Raw genomic sequence first — 17,375 nt, 5'->3', positions numbered from 1 at the left:
CAACCCAAATGCCCATCGATGATAGACTGGGCAAGGAAAATGTGGCACATATACACCATGGAATACTATGCAACCACAAAAAACTATGAGTTTTTGTCCTTTGTAGGGACATGGATGAATCTGGAAGCCATCATTTACAGCAAACTGACACAAGAACAGAAAATCAAATACCGCATGTTCTCACTCATAGGCGTTGAAAAATGAGAACACATGGACACAGGGAGGGGAGCATTACACTGGGGTCTGTTAGGGGGTGCCAAGGGAGGGACAGTGGGTGGGTGGCGAGGTCAGGGAGGGATAACATGGGGAGAAATGCCAGATGTAGGTGATGGGGGGATGGAGGCAGCAAACCACATTGCCATGTGTGTACCTATGCAACAATCCTGTATGATCTGTACATGTACCCCAGAACCTAAAGTACAATAAATAAATAAATAGATAAATAATAAATAAAAATTTTAAGAAAAGATATTTAAGTGGCTCACAGTTCTACAGGCTGTACAGGAAGCATAGCAGCTTCTGCTTCTGGGGAGGCCTCAGAGAGGTTTCAATCATGGTAGAAGGCAAAGAGGGAGTGAGATATCTCTCATGGCCAGAGCAGGAAGAAGAGAGAGAAAGGGGAGAGGTGCCAAATACTTTTAAACAACCACGTCTCCTTAGAACTCTATCACAAGAACAATATTAGGGGGTTAGTGCTAAGCTACTCATGAGAAACTACACCCATGATCTAATCACCTTACACCAGGCCCCACCTCCAACATTAGAGATTGCAGTTGAACATGATATTTGGGTGGGTACAGAGATCCAAACCATATCACCCTGTCTAAAAAAAAAGAAAAAAAAAGGATTAAAACTATACAGAGTATTTTTTTCTGATCAAAATGATAGAATGGAACTAGAGATTAATGGCAGAAGGAAGACTTGAAAATCCACAAACACATGAAAGTTAAACAATATATTTCTAAATCACCCACAGGGCAATGAAAAAAATCACAAGGGAAATTAGCAGAAATCTTGAGAGAAAGGCAAATAAAAGGACAACATATCAAAACTTAGGGAATGTATTGAAAGTAGTGCTGATAGGAAAATTAGAAAGATCTCAATTCAACAGCCTATCTTTATACCTTAAAACTAGGAAAATGAGAATAAACTAAGTTTAAAACTAGTAGAAAGAAGTGATAAATCCCTGATAACTCCTTCCCCTAGATTGTATTTCATATAGTCTGTTAGCATGTAGTGTTTTCAGCTACTTTCTACTGTTATAAAATATTGTAGTACTAAATCTGTGAAAAAGAAGTAATAAAGATCAGAACATAGAAAGATAACAATAGAAAAACAAAAGAATAACAAAAATCAAGAGTTGGTTCTTTGAAAAGATCAACAAAAACTGACAAACCTTTAGCTAGATTGATCAAGAAAAAAAGAAGACTCAAGTAAAATGAGAAATGAAGAAGGGGACTTTAGTGCCAGTTTTACATTTTTATTTTAATTCTTAAAAACAATTTTAAGAGAGTACTGTGAACAATTGTACATGGACAGATTCCTTGAAACAAAAATTACCTTCTCAATAAGATGTATTAATAGAAAATCTGAACAGACCCAGACAAAAACCTCCTAACAAAGAAAAGTCTAGGACTAACAACTTCACTAGTAAATTCTACCAAACATTTTAAAGAATAATTAATAGCAATCTTTCCTCAAACTCTTCCAAAAAATTAAGAAGGTATAAACACTTCCAAGCTCATTCTATGAGACCAACATTAACATGATGCCAAAGCCAAAGACATTACAAGAAAAGAAAACTATAGACAAATATCCCTTATGAGCAGTGAGCAAAAGTCCTTAACCAACTACTAGCATACCAAATTCAGAACATTAAAAGAGTCATACATCATGACCAATTTGGGTCTATTCCTGGAGTGCAAGGATGGCTTAACATAAGAAGATCAATCAGTGTAATACACCACATTAACAGAAGGAAAGAAAAACACTACATAATTACATCAATGATATAGAAAAATGTATTTGACAAAATTTAACACTTTCTTGGTAATGGCACCCAGCAAACTAGAAGTAAAAGAAAATCACCACAACATAATTCAGGCTATATATGTTTAAAAAATTCACAGCTGACATCATACTCAGTGGTGAAAGATTGAAAGCTTTCCCTCTAGAACCAGGAACAAGATAAGGACGCCCACTTTTGCCTCTGCTATTTAACATAATGCAAGTCTTAGCCAGAGCAGTTAGGAAATAAAAAGAAATAAAGACATCCATCCAAATTGAGAGGGAAGAAAAATAATCTCTGTTCACAGAAGACATGATCTTATATAGAAAACTAAAGATTCCACCAAAAATATTACAAATGATAAAGAAATTGAGCAAAGTTGTAGGACACAAAATCAACACCCCAGAGTAATTTCTTTCTTTTTCTTTTTAATTTGAGACAGGGGCCGGGTGTGGTGGCTCACACATGTAATCCCAGCACTTTGGGAGGCCGAGGTGGGCAGATCACCTGAGGTCAGGAGTTTGAGACCGGCCTAACCAACATGGAGAAACCCCGTCTCTACTAAACATACAAAATTAGCTGGGCATGGTATCACATGCCTGTAATCCCAGCTACTTGAGAGGCTGAGGTAGAGGAATTGCTTGAACCCAGGAGGTGGAGGTTGCAGTGAGCCAAGATCTCGCCATTGCACTCCAGACTACGCAACAAGAGCAAAACTCCATCTCAAAAAAAAAGAAAAAAAAAAAAAAAGACAGGGTCTCACTCTATCACTGAGCCTGAGGCACAGTGGCACTATCATTGGTCCCTGCAGCCTTGAACTGCTGGACTCAAGCAGTCCTCCCACTTCAGCCTTCTGAATAGTTGGGACTACAGGTTGTTCCACTGCACCTGGCAATTTAAAAAAATTTTTTTTTGTAGAGATAGGATCTCACCATGTTGCCCAGACTGGTCTCAAACTCTGGGCCTCAAGTGATCCTCCCATCTCAGCCTCCCAAAGTGTTACATTAAAGGTGCAAGTCATCACATCAATCCCCAAATCATTTCTATATACTAACAATGAACCATCAGGAAAGGAAATTAAGAAAAACAATTCCACTTGCCATAGCATCAAAAAGAATTAAATACTTATTTGAAATGAATTTAGGGAGGTGAAAGATTTGTTCTCTGAAAAATACAAAACATTGCTGAAAGTAATTGAAGACACAAATGGAAAGATATCCCCCATTAATGGATTGGAAGACATAGGATTGTTAACATGTCAATATTATCCAAAGAAATCTAGACTCAATGTCATCCCTAGCAAAATTCCAATGATTTTTAAATAAAAAAGAATTATTCATATGGAATGACAAAACAATTTTGAAAAAGAAGAGCAAAGTTGGAAGTCTCACATGTCTTGATTTTGAAAGCTACTACAAAGATACAGTAAGCAAAACAGTTTCATACTGGCATAAAGAATGACATAACTAATGTAATTGAATAGAGAGCCTAGAAATAAATCCTTGCATATATGATATGGTCAAATGACTTTTATCAAGGATGCCAAGACTACTCAGTTGGGGAAAAGACAATCTTTTAAACAAATGGTGCAGGGAAAACTGAGTATTCACATAAAAAGAATGAAGTAGGACCTTTACCTAACATCGTATACAAAAATTAACTCAAAATGAGTGGAAGACCTAAACATGAGAGCTGAAACTATAAAGCATAGTGGGAAAGCTTCATGAGATTAGATTTTGAAATGATTTATTGAATATGACACTAAAAGTACAGGTGAAAAAATAAGTTGGACTACAAAAAAAATTATTTTGTGTACCTTATGGAATTCCACTTAGTAGTAGAAATTTTGCATTATAATTGTATTCTCAATATAAAATTGTGGTACAGATTGAACATCCCAAATTGGAAAATCCAAAATGTTCCAAAATCTAAAAATTTTTGAGCACCAACATGATGCTCAATGGAAATGCTCATTGGAGCCTTTTGGATTTTTGATTTTCAGATTAGGGATGCCCAACCAGTAAGAATAATGCAAATATTCCAAAACCTGGAAAAACATCTGAAACACCTCTGATCCCAAGCATAGGAATACTCAACCTGTATATATTTAAGAGCTCTAGACTGAATACTCATTTTTTCTGTAGATTGCTTATTTTTAACCAAAGTGAAATTGTAATTTTAAATGTAAATTTTAATTTGATTCCATTTTTTTTTTAGAGACAAAGTTTCACTTTGTCATCCCCAGCAGGAGTACAGTGGCATGATCATAGCTACTGAAGCCTTAAACTCCTGGGCTCAAGCAATCCCCCTGCCTCAGTCTCCCAAGTAGCTAGGACTACAGGCATATGCCACCATGCCCTGCTAACTTTTTAATTTTTTGTAGAAATGGGGTCTCTCTGCATTGCTCAGGCTAGTAGTCTCAAACACCTGGCCTCAAGCAAGTCTCCTGACTCATTAAATGTAAATTTTAAATGTAATTTGTTAAAATAGAATTTGTTCTCTGCTAGCCAATGAATAATAATCTTGCTACTTATTAAAAACGAACATACACATAATTTATGTTGCTTATATACTTTATCACTATTTTTTTCCTTGAATCAATTATATTACTACTTTTCTAAGTATGTTACTTTATGTTTCCTCAGGTTTGGATGGTGTTTACATTGTTAAGGGGAAATACATCTTCTGTTTGATCATATTTTAAATTGAGTGACATTTTCATACATAGGAAAGACTAAATCAGTTTCTTGCCATTTCTTTCTCATAGATAACATTTGCAAAGGGAAGAGGAGAATCAGTTTCTCTTCATTTAACTGAGTATCTGATTACAATTTCTAACCAACCTATGAGTGATTATTCAGAGTAGCATATTCATATTAACTATCTTCAGGGACTGAAGATCCTTTCAGCTTTGTAGAAACAGGATTTAAAATGGTATGGAAGGGAAACAAGAATTTGTGACAGCAAAAAACTGACGATTTTGTTAGAAATGACTACATTTCCAAGATTTTGTGAATGCACTTTCTCGGCAGTTTGGTTACTATTAAGAGAGTAGGGAAAGAAACAAAATGGACATGGAAAAGTCAAATGCCGAAGTTTAATAGAAGTGTTGGCAACCATTGCATCAGCTAAAGTTCATGGTCCATTTCTTACTCTTTTGGTAAAAACACATTCTATCTCCTTATAGAAATGTTGAGAATTATCACATGATAGTTTGGTATTGCAAGAGCAAAGTCAAGTGTTTTCTATTTTAACATTCTTCATTTCAAACTCTTGGTTTTAGACAAAAACCTTGAGACATGACTTGTCACAATTGTGTTAATGTAGTTTGAATTCAATGAGTATATATTTAATAATGAAGTAATATTCTTGTTTTCATAAGAAGAAATCCAGTTTACTATTAGTGTTTAAACTATTATTCTTTAAAACATCATCTATAAAAAACAAACAAGAATATATCAACTTAAATCTCAAAATAAACCAGAATGTAGGACAAATCACACTTTATTTTGCAAATCTTTTAAAATGAGCATATATTGAGAAAAAAATGGATAAGAAAGATTTCATTGTGGCTAAAACCCATTTGACAAGGAAAAATGTATTGTAAAAAATGTTTTTGTGAAGCTTTGACAATTTTTACAGGACTTGCTGCTGATGCTAGAGTAGTAATAAACAGAGCCCGTGTGGAGTGCCAGAGCCATAAGCTTACAGTTGAGGACCCAGTCACTGTAGAATATATAACTCGCTTCATAGCAACTTTAAAGCAGGTAAGCTAATATTCTAACATACTTTGTCAAGCTTTCTCCTTTTTCGTAGAAGTACTACAGTTACTCCAACCATTTAGTCTCTTAAATCTATTAGATTTCCTACTTCTCACACTTTATATTCATATTTTTATTCCAGTAAAATGGATTGATTTAATCACAGAAATCTTGATCAGTATAATTCTGGGAATTATATTCAAGTTAAAAAAACAATAAGTCTGATCTTTTAAAGAGATTTCTATACTTCTGGAGATTGAGTTGCCCAGGCTGGTCATGAACTCCTAGGCTCAAGTGATCTGCCTACCTCAGCCTCCCAAAGTGCTGGGATTACAGGCATGAGCCACAGCATCCAACCTAAAAATAAATATATATATATTTTTAAATACATATAATAAAATTGGAAAATAAGAAAATATATATGCCACACAGGCAAGACCAGGAAGAAGGCTGACATAAAGCTATTCCAAGTCACAGAGTTATATACAGCCACAGAATTATTTATAGTTATATAAAGTTGCCTAAAAATGTAGTCCTTAGGCCGGTGTGTTGGCTCACGCCTGTAATCCTAACACTTTGGGAGGCGAGGGAGGGCAGATGCCTGAGGTCAGGCGTTTGAGACCAGCCTGGCCAACATGGTGAAACCTCATCTCTTAAAAAAAAAAAAAAATTAGTCCTTAGCTTTCTGTCAGGAATGCTTCTTTGCATGACTTTTGGGGCACCAGTCTTAGTGTGAATTCTACTCCTTAGAGCACAAATTCCAGGAAGTTTCCTGACACTAAAGTAAAAAGACATACAATTGGTTTCCAGAGACCCATGGTCTGTGAGGAAAAAGCATGCTCTTCTTCAGGATAAACAAAGGCTTTCTTGTCTTGGGACTGAAAGAAATGTCTTATTTGGGTTTTTAAAAAGAGATAACCTAGTATATAGTGAACAGAATGTCCTTGATAGTAAGTGTCAAGTAAAAATACTTGATAATAATAGTAACATTTATAGCACCCCTCAAGGTAAGCTGAGGACATGTTTCCAAAGCACAGCTTACTGAAATCAGCTTTAATGAGAACCAAAATTTACGGCACAGTTCTCTGCTGTATTAGAGATTATATTTTAGTTATATTCTAGTTATATTACCAAATGTATACAAAGTAACAAGAAAATGATTTTAAGACTATATGTAAACAAACATGATTTTATTGTATAGCATAATTTTTTTAAATTTCATCATGAATAGAGGTTGCTCCAGGAAGTGTCAGGAAAAAGATGTAGAATTTAGGGAATTGGATCATTTGGACAGCAATGCTTTATTATTAGAAGTTTTTATTTTATAAGTAATAGTTTTATTCTAAAAATATGTTTTATTTTTCAGAAATATACCCAAAGCAATGGAAGAAGACCTTTTGGTATTTCTGCCTTAATTGTAGGTTTTGATGATGATGGTATCCCAAGATTATATCAGACAGATCCTTCTGGTACTTATCATGCTTGGAAGGTGAGTCATGAATTTATTAATACTTTTTTTTAGAAGTTTAGTAAATATTCTGCCTACAGGACTCTTAAAATAAAAAGAAGTTTAGTAAATATTCAATGTAAATGCTGTATTGCTTTGAGAGACATGACAAAATTATGTTGGATTAAAATATTGATGTTGGTACAAATTTTATAAATGTAACTATTCAGCTAGTCAGAAACTACAGTGATTTTGGTTAGATAAAGAAACACATTCGTTTTTTGAGCACACGGTCTTTTGAAAAGATGTGACCAAAGTAACTGTTTATAAGTGGTCAAGTAAGAGAAATATGCAGTTCCTATTTATTGTTTATTATTCCAAATGAATATTGTACCATATAGATGCTTGCTTCACATAGAAATAATCTTTCTGCTTTTAACAAAGAATTAGATGGATGTTTAAATTCCTACTGAAATACATAATGCATCTTCTCCATTCTAGGAGAGTCAGAGCACTCTAAACTGTGAATCTATACTCATGTGTTAGTATGTAGCAATGATCTCTACATAATTTCTAGCATGTAGTTTGTTTTCTGGATAAGTTGTTATTCTTGTTTTGACACCCAACTACAGTAATGACTTTGTTTAATGGTACACTCAAATCCAATACAAAAATATAGGGCTTAGCCAGGCGTGGTAACACACACCCATGGTTCCAGATACTTGGGAGGCTGAGACAGGGGAATGGCTTGAGTCCTTTTCAGGTTACAGCGAGCTATAATTGTGTCTCTGCACTCCAGCCTGGGCGACAGAGCAAGACCCTGTCTGAAAAACACCAACCAAACAAAACTTCCCCCAGAAAACATGCTAGAGCCCAGAGAAACCTAGTTTCCAGGAGTGAATTTTCATCTATTCCTGTATATAAGAATAAGACTATACTATAGAATCCAATATAAGTGATTTTGACTTTATTAAAAGTTAAATACCCAGACTTTAAATAGTTTTCTACAAAGTTGATTTTACTGTTATTTAGAGCCAAATAAATTAATGGAGAAAAATTGTTACGGTCTTTATGCCTGTATTAAATAAAAAATTTGATTTGCACTGACCATACTCATAAGATACTATTTTACAAAGCATTAACCAGGCAGTAAAGCAGTGGATTATGTTCTTACAACAAATATCAGAATACTTATGTCAGCTGCACATATCCTTTTAATCTAACTGAGTTATCTAATTAGTAATTAGAAGGTATAGATTTACATGCTGCAAATATCAGACTTTTTATCCTCTCAATTAGAGATCTCTTACGTGTACTCGATTTCTTGTCTCCTAAATCTATGCTGTAAACAAACCAAGTTACTACACTCGATCTTTAAATAGTTTGAAGCCTGCCATCTTCTGTTTGCATTTATCATTACATCATCACCCTTTATTTCTAAATCATAACACAACATTTTCCAGGTTTACATAATTTTTCTGTTTTAATTTGTTTGCTTCCTAGAGACATACAAAGAAGTATTTTATTTTATCTCACTCAGGAAAATTATGGAATTTTTTAATTGTTGAGAATTTTGTTGATCATCTTGGTCTGAAACTCTGCTCTGGTGTCTTCAGTTCTCATGATGGGACAGGAGGATATGAACATTGTGTACTTGCTCACTTACACATGGATACCCCACTGTCTACATTTTACTCATTTCATCTAGTGCACTTTCTTGGGGGATTTTGATTGAAGGAAATATTACTCAGCTTTTGAAAAATCATCTTTAACAAAAAACATTTCAAAACCTTTTTTATTTTACTTATTTGGCAACTGAGATTTAGGGGTTCGGTGATTTTTGTTGCTCTTGTTAAGTTTACCTTCCTAGCCTGGTGTGGTAGTTCACTCCTGTAATCCCAGCACTTTGGGTGGCCAGGGCAAAAGGATCACTTGAGTCCAGGAGTTTGATACCACCCTGGGCAATGTAATAAGACCCCACTTCTACAAAAACAATTTTAAAAATTAGCCAGGTGTTGATGGTGCACACCTGTAATCCCAGCTACTTTGGAGGCTAACGTGGAAGGATCGCTTCAGCCCCGGAGTTTGAAGGTACAGTGAGCTAGGATCATACCACTGCACTCCAACCTGAGCAACAGAGTGAGACTCTGTCTCAAAACAAAAAAAGTTCACATTCCTAGTTAATAGCAATATTGCAATTAGAACCCAGAGTGTTTTATTTATTTTATTCTATATTTTTTGCACTATATCATGCTACTTCCTTTAGGCCAAATGATTTTCTATGCATGTTATGTAAATTAAAATATCCATTCTTGGAAGGTAGAATAAAATCTTCTGACTTATTTCTACTTCTGGGGATTATAACACTTTAGCTATGAGATCAAGTTTTTCTTTTTTTGTTTTGTTTTGTTTGTGTCTACATCTTATTTTTATGTCTGTTTGTTTTTTACTCTGACATACTATACCAAGCAACCTGATAAAATGTTGCAGTGGACTGTTGAGAACACAGCTATGGTATCGACCATACTTTGCAGTGCTATTTTGTAAGCTTATGAAGTACAAGTAGAGGAAAAGGTAGACTTGGTAGGAGAAATAGGAAGTTAATAAATAGAAACTGTGGACACATGACCTGTTGCAGAAATGAGAACAGAAATAGCTAATACCAGCATTTTGTTTTTTTTAGGTTCTCTACCTGGCAGGTAACACAAATTTTATTTATGAAGACTGGGCCTTTAATGATCCTGTCCTAATGGGTAATAGTGCCTTCCATTAACTTGTTACACTTTACAGGGGAATGCTAAGAGAAGCCTCCGGAAAATCCTTTGAATTTTAGATACCTCCTCTCTGGTCCTATCGTGTAATGGTAACTTTATTTCCGTTGATAATGAGAACAAATCATACTGTTGTTACAGTAACCCCTTATTTGCCTGTTGGTTCAATGACATGAGGAGTCTAAAATGGCCAAGTGACAATCTCAGCTCATAGTTCAGTGAAATTATTATGTTATCTGATAGAAATATCCTCCCCACTTCTCTCCCCTTCTTTCCCTTGGGAACTAGAACCTTTAAACTAGCAGAACCAAGTGGGAACAAGAGACTAAGATTTTCAAGTGGGCCATTAAAGGTATTCATGAGACACATCTATTCCTTGGTTCCTAGATTTGAGGGTATGTGAAAAATGAATTACTAGTTATGGCTCAGGATACATACATGATCTTATAGAACAGAACCCTAGCCCTATAAGATGTCACACAGCTGCTGCTATAACTGAGTCCTCATAGCCTATTCTAGAATTCTATCAGGCTGGCTAATTCAAGGTGATAGTAAAACCAATGAATCTCATGAACATAAACCAATTACCCTACTTCCTCACAATCAGTTCCTTGCTCAGAGGCTATGTTTTCTAGGATACTACAATGGTGAAGAAAGCTATTCAGGTCACTCAAAGTGGTGCATGGCAGTAGTCCTAACTACTTGGGAAGCTGACGCAGGAGAATGACTTGAGCCCAGGAGTTCCAGGCTGTAGTGCACTATGATCATGCCTGCAAATAGCCACTGCACTGCAGCCTGGACAACATAGACTGTTTCTAAAAAGAGGAAAGAAAATAGTCCATTAAGTACACAGGTAGGAGAGATGACAGAAGCGTTTGGCACAAGTAAGGGAAACTTACATCCCAAGTAAGTTTCTCTTTCATTGAGGGCAAGCTACTGCCCTTTCCAAGGCAGAAAATGCCAACAAACTCAGTCAGCCGTGTTGGCAGGTTGCCATGAAGCTCTGCCAGTATCCATATTAAAAAAAAACAGGGATACAGTAAGGAAACATCCATTTTTAGATTTCTTTTTTCCTTACACATTTTTGTATTGAGAAAGATATTTTAAAGCTTTTTGACAGATGAAAAAATTATATATATATATGATTGTAAATGTGGTGCTTTGTATGTGTATACACTGTGGAATGATTTAAATCAAGCTAATTAATATACCCATCATCTCACATACTTATTTTTGTGATGAGAACATTTAAAATCTATTCTCTTTAAGCAATTTTCAAGTATACAGTACATTATTACTAACTATAATTACCATGCTCTACAGTAGATCTCCAGAATTTATTTCTCCTAACTGAAACTTTGTAACCTTGAACTATGAACTTCCCATTCTCTTTCCTTCCTCAGCCGTCCCCTGTTAACCACCATTCTGTTCTCTGTTTCTATGAGTTCATTTTTTTAGGTTCCACATATAAGTGGGATCATAACATACTTGGCTTAAAAGAAAATGTTTTTTTAGTAACAGGTTCTGGCACTTGGCAAATTACATTAAATTAAAAATTCTCCTGCTCTAAACGTCTGTAGTGCTATAATGATTGTTAACATTTTTTAATGCATAGATAAACACAAAAATAAAGTCCTAAAGGTCCAGAAATAAGGAATTGAATAACACAGTAATAAGCATGTAAGTTGATAACTCTGTACTTCGGGATATTATAGTTCAGGATTCCCAAACATTGTTCACCATCAAAAGTATAAAATATATAAACAGCCCATCATTTAACAAATATTCTGTCTATAAATATTGAATTTTTATTACATATTAAATACTGTTCTAGGTTCTGGGAATATAGAGGTGAACTCAACAGATAAAAATTCCTGCCCCTATGAAAACGTAAGAGAGGAAGACAGACTACATATATATATTATTGTGAATAAAATGAGAGAACAGGGTTAGGAGTATAGACAGTGACTGGTATATACAAGGTGGTCAGGGAAGGTCCCTTTGGAAAGGAGACATTTGGACCAGGCACAGTGACTCCCACCTGTAATCCCAATACTTTGGGAGGTTGAGGCAGGCGGATCACGAGGTCAGGAGTCTAAGACCAGCCTGACCAATATGGTAAAACCCCATCTCTACTAAAAATACAAAAATTAACTGGGCGTGGTGGTGTATGCCTGTAGTCCCAGCTACAGGCAGGAGAATCACTTGAATCCAAGAGGCAGAGGTTGCAGTGAGCCAAGATCACCCACTGTACTCCAGCCTGGGCGGCAGAACAAGACTGTCTCAAAAAAAAAAGAAAAGAAAAGGAGACATTTGAACAGAGATCTGAAGAAAGTGAAGGAACAAGCCAGGAAGTTATTTGCTTTGGTGTTCCAAACACAGAAACAACAGGGCAAAATCCCAAGACAGTAGCATGTTTCATATTTATAAAAAATAACAAATAGGCTATTATAGCTAGATTTCTATTCTAGAGCATACAGACTGAGCATGTATAATCCAAAAATTAGAAATCTGAAATGCTTCAAAATCTAAAACTTGTTGAACACGAACATGACTACACTACAGCAAGTCAACAAGAAATACAGTGGTAAGAAATGAAGTATTCAGAGGTAGGGGGCTAGATCTTGTAGGGCTAGAAAGCCTTGGATAGACTTACCATATTAAATAAAATGATACAGAAAGCCATTTGAAGTTTTTACATGTTGGAGTAACACAATCTGATTTATACTTTTAATGTATCTCTCTAACTGCTGTATTAAGAATAGATTATAGGGAACTTAGTGTAGAAGCAGGGAGATAAGTTACAGGCTATATTCAATAATCCAGGCAAGAACTGATTTAGATTAGAGACATTAGGCCAGGGAAAGGTTGGGAAGGACCCAGCATAGTCTACAAAGGAGGAGAAGAGGCCAGTGTTCTGGATCCCAAGTGAAAACAGTATTTGAAGAAAGAGTTAACTGATTCACTTCCATCAAGTAAAAAGAGGACTGTGAAATGAATGGATTTAGTGATGTGCAGGCCATTGGTGACCTTGACAAGAACAGCTTGGATGGAGTGATGGTGATGAAAGCATGACTGGAGTGGATTTAAAAGAAAAAGGCTCATACCTGTAATCCCAGCACTTTGGTAGGATCACTTGAGGCCAGGAGTTCAAGACCAGCCTGGGCAACCTAGTGAGACCTCGTCTCTACAAAATAATAAATGAATGAATGAATGAATGAAAAAGGGAGAGGAAAGATCAAGAATCAAGAGGGTTTAAAACCATCAAACAACAGATGGCTGGGAAAAGGATATTCACATGGTGTATTACTTGTTAATCACAAAAAAGAAAGTGTACCACCTTTTCAATGGAGAGTTGTGGTGGACACCACCATCACCATCAAACTTGGCATCTCCTATAACAGGATAAACTGGCATTGTATGCCTCCTGCTGTGGGCAATGGAAAAGAAATAACGTGACCTTAGTAGTAGTATTGCCACTGGATTTAACCTAAATCTGACTGAGGGAACAATCAGCTAAATCTCAGTTGTAAAGCATTCTACAAAATATTTCAAAGATGTTAATGTTAATGAAGAACAAAATAAAGGCATGGAAACTTTTCTAGTTTAAAGGAGACCAAAGAATTAATGTAATCCATGATTTTTGGCAGTATACTGGATGTGAGAAAAACAGATGCAAAGGACATTTTGAGGACAACCAGAGATACTTACATATGGAGTGTATCTTAGATAATATTGTGTCTGTTTTAAATTTTGTTAAATTTTGGGGGTGTGATGATTATAATATAATTATATAAGAACAACTTTGTGGGTTTTTGGTGGGGGGTTTTTGTTGGTTTTTGGTTTTAAGATGGAGTCTCTGTCTGTCACTCAGCCTGGAGTGCAGGGGTGTGATCTCAGCTCTCTGTAGCCTCGGCCTCCCAGGTTCAAGTGATTCTCCTGCCTTAGCCTCCTGAGTAGCTGCAATTACAGGTATCTGCCACCATGCCAAGTTAATTTTTTTTTTTAAAGGAAGAAAGAAAGAAAGAGAAAAAAAAGAATGAAGAAGAGGAAGAAAAAGGAAGAGAAAGAGAGAGAGAGAATGGGAGTATTGCTTTCTTGCCCAGGCTAGAATGCAGTTTAGAAATGGGTATTGAAAACCTCTTTTATACCAATAATTATACTTAATGATGTAGACAGGAAGGAATAAGGGAAGAAAATAACAAACAAGCAGTCAACCAATATTTCATTTAAACCTATGAAATGCTATGCGATTACTGAGGAGTGATTTACTTCCAATTATATAGTCACTTTTGGAATAGGTGTGAGGTGGTAATGTGTGTTTTGTGTATTTAAAGTGGAGAGTTCTATAAATGTTTATTAAGTTTACTTGTTTGGGGTCTGAGTTCAAGTCTTGGATGTCCTTGTTAATTTTCTGTCTCGTTGATCTATAGAATCGTTAGCTCTTCTTGTTACATTGATCCTTTTGCCATTATGTAATGTCCTTCTTTGCCTCTTTTGCTCTTTGTTGCTTTAAAGTCTATTTTATCAGAGGCGAGAATTGCATCTCCTACTTTTTATTTATTTGTTTATTTTTACTCTCTGTTTGGTTGGTAAATCTTCCTCCATCCCTCTGTTTTGAGTCTTTGTATATCATTGCATGTGAGATGGGTCTGGATGCAGTATACCGATGGGTTTTGGCTTTTTGTCCAATTTGAATATATATGAGTTTAATACTGCCATTTGATGCTAGCTTGCTGTTTTGCCCATTAGTTGGTGTAAATTTTTCATTGTGTTGATGCTCTTTGCTTTTTGATATATTTTTGGAAAGGCTGATATTGGTTGTTCCTTTATATGTATAGTGCTTCTTTCAGAAGCTCTTGTAAAGCAGGCCTGGTAGTGGTGAAATCTCTAAGTATTTGCTTGTTCGCAAAAAATTTAATTTTTCCTTCGCTTGTAAAGCTTAGTTTGGCTGGATATGAAACTCTGGGTTAAAAGTTCTTTTCTTTAAGGATGTTAAATATTGGTCCCCACTCTTTTCTGGCTTGTAGGGTTTCTGCTGAGAGATCTGCTGTAAGTCTGATAGATTTCCCTTTGTGGATAACCTGACCTTTCTCTCTGGCTGCCCTTAGTATTTTCTCCTTCATTTCAACCCTAATAAATCTGGCAATTATGTGCCTTGGGGTTGGTCTTCTTGAAGAATATCTTTGTGGTGTTCTCTGTATTACCTGGAGTTGAATATTACCCTGCCTTGCTAGGTTGGGAAAGTTTTCCTGAACGATATCCTGAAGAGTATTTTCCAACTTGGATTCATTCTCTTCATCACATTCAGGTACACCTATCAAATGTAAATTAGATCTTTTCACATAGTCCCATATTTCCTGGAGACTTTGCTCATTCTTTTTTATCCTTTTTTCTCCAATCTTGTCTTCTCATTTCATTTCACTGAGCTGGTCCTCAACTTCTGATATCCTTTCTTCTGCTTGATCAATTCGACTGTTTAAACTTGTGCATACTTCACGAAGTTCTTGTGTTGTGTTTTTCAGCTCCATCAATTCACTTATATTCCTCTCTAAATTGTCCATTCTCGTTAGCATTTCATCAAACCTTTTTTCAAGATTCTTAGTTTCTTTGCATTGGGTTAGAACAAGTTCTTTTAATTCACAGAAGTTTCTTATCACCCACCTTTTGAAACCTGCTTCTGATAATGGAACATACTCGTTCTCCATTAAGCCTTGTTCCATTGCTGATGAGGAACTGCTATCCCCTGTAGAGGGAGAGAGGCATTCTGATTTTGAGTATTCTCTGCCTTTTTAGGCTGGTTTCTTCCCTTCATTATATATTTATCCCTCTGTTGTCTTTGTAATTACCGACTTTCTAACTAGGCCTCTGAGCGGACGTCCAACTTGTTGATTCCCAGCGCTGAAATCTGAGCAATCCACTGCACCGGCCTAAACAGCGGTGTTAAGATTGATGGTGTTTTTCTGCCCGGGAATCTCCAGACTCTGCACCAAGAACTGTCGCGCTGAGGCGGCAGCAAAACCGCCGCGCCGGCCACAAGAGTCGCCCTGGCAACCCGTGGGGCTCCTCCGCTGGGAATCTCTTGGTCCGTGAACAACAAAAATTCGTCTGAAAGTGTGGCATCCTCTCATTCTCTGTGCTTTCACTGGGAGCTATGATCCTGAGCTGCTAGTGATCAGCCATCTTGGATCTCTCTCCCCAAGTTAATTTTTAGGAGAGACATGGTTTCACACTGTTGGCCAGGCTGGTCTGGAACTCCTGACCTCAAGCGATCCACCCACCTCGGACTCCCAAAGTGCTGATATTACAGGGGTGAGCCACCACACCTGGCCCAGAGCAACCTTGTTTTAATGAGATAGATGCTGAAATATTTAAGGATGAAATATAATGATGTTTGGAACTTCAGCATTAAAGTGTGCCTGTATCTAAATTGAGAGAAGTAAAACAAATACTTCAAAATGTTAATAGTTCATGAATCCAAGCAAAGAGTGTGGTATTAGTTGTTCGTTGTACTTTACACTTTTAATAAGATTAAATTTTCCAAAATAAAAAATTGAAGAAAAGGAAATAGGAAGTAAAGATAGTGCTTTTAAGAAGTTTGGCTATAAAGAAGAGTAGACAAACAGACCAGTAGCTAGAGGATAATGTAGGTTCAAGGGAAGTTTTTTCCCCCAAAGATTGGCAATGCTACAGGATTCCTTCATTCAACAACAGTATTAAGCTCTATGCACTAGGCGCTCTTCTGGACACTGGGAATAGCAGTGATAAACAAAAAATTCTCTACATTTTAGAGATTAGAGAAAGATAATCTCTTAGGTTTTTAGGTAGATTTAGAGAGAATCTACCCAAATGATTCATTTGACCTGCCAAATTTGATACCCATCATTTAAATTTGAAAAACTATGGCTGGGTGTAGTGGCTGATGCCTGTAATCCCAGCAGTTTGGGAGGCTGAAGTGGGTGGATCACCTGAGGTCAGGAGTTTGAGACCAACTTGGGTAACATGGTGAAACCCCGTCTCTACTGAAAAATAAAAAGCAAAAAATTAGCCAGGCATGGTGGCACATGCCTGTAATCCCAGCTACTCCGGAGGCTGAGGCAGAAGAATTGCTTGAACCTGGGAGGCATGGGTTGCAGTGAGCCGAGATTGTGCTACTGCACTCCAGCCTGGGCAATGGAGTAAGACTCTGTCTCAAGAAAAAAAGAAAAGAAAAACTGCAACATTATGAACTTTCAAGTAGGTCTGTGTGGAATCCTTATTGTATATGAGTTGCTTGGCTTTATAAGCTTAAAGGATTTGGCCAATTATGATATAAAGTAAAAAGTGGAAGATTTCAAAATGTGATCTGCAAACCCCTGATACGTTAGGTAAAAACTATTTTCCTAATT

At 36.3% G+C, this 17,375-nt stretch overlaps 1 protein-coding gene across 2 annotated transcripts in view; it reads left to right on the top strand.

Moving 5' to 3' along the window:
• PSMA8 (proteasome 20S subunit alpha 8) overlaps positions 1–17,375 on the top strand; it is a 58,283-nt gene that overhangs the window by 15,881 nt on the left and 25,027 nt on the right. The window contains exons 3-4 of one of the 2 annotated variants that reach the window (XM_012447208.2): positions 5,651–5,775; positions 7,136–7,258. In XM_012447208.2, the coding sequence (XP_012302631.2) occupies positions 5,651–5,775; positions 7,136–7,258 (248 nt within the window). Of the gene's footprint in view, positions 1–5,632; positions 5,776–7,135; positions 7,259–17,375 lie in introns of both variants that reach the window. The other variant, XM_012447207.3, reaches the window with a different exon arrangement.

The sequence above is a fragment of the Aotus nancymaae genome, unplaced genomic scaffold, assembly GCF_030222135.1.
Source record: "Aotus nancymaae isolate 86718 unplaced genomic scaffold, 86718_ANA_hifiasm-v0.15.2.pri h1tg000020l, whole genome shotgun sequence".
Lineage (NCBI taxonomy): Eukaryota > Metazoa > Chordata > Mammalia > Primates > Aotidae > Aotus > Aotus nancymaae.
This window is presented reverse-complemented; position numbering and strand designations above follow the sequence as displayed.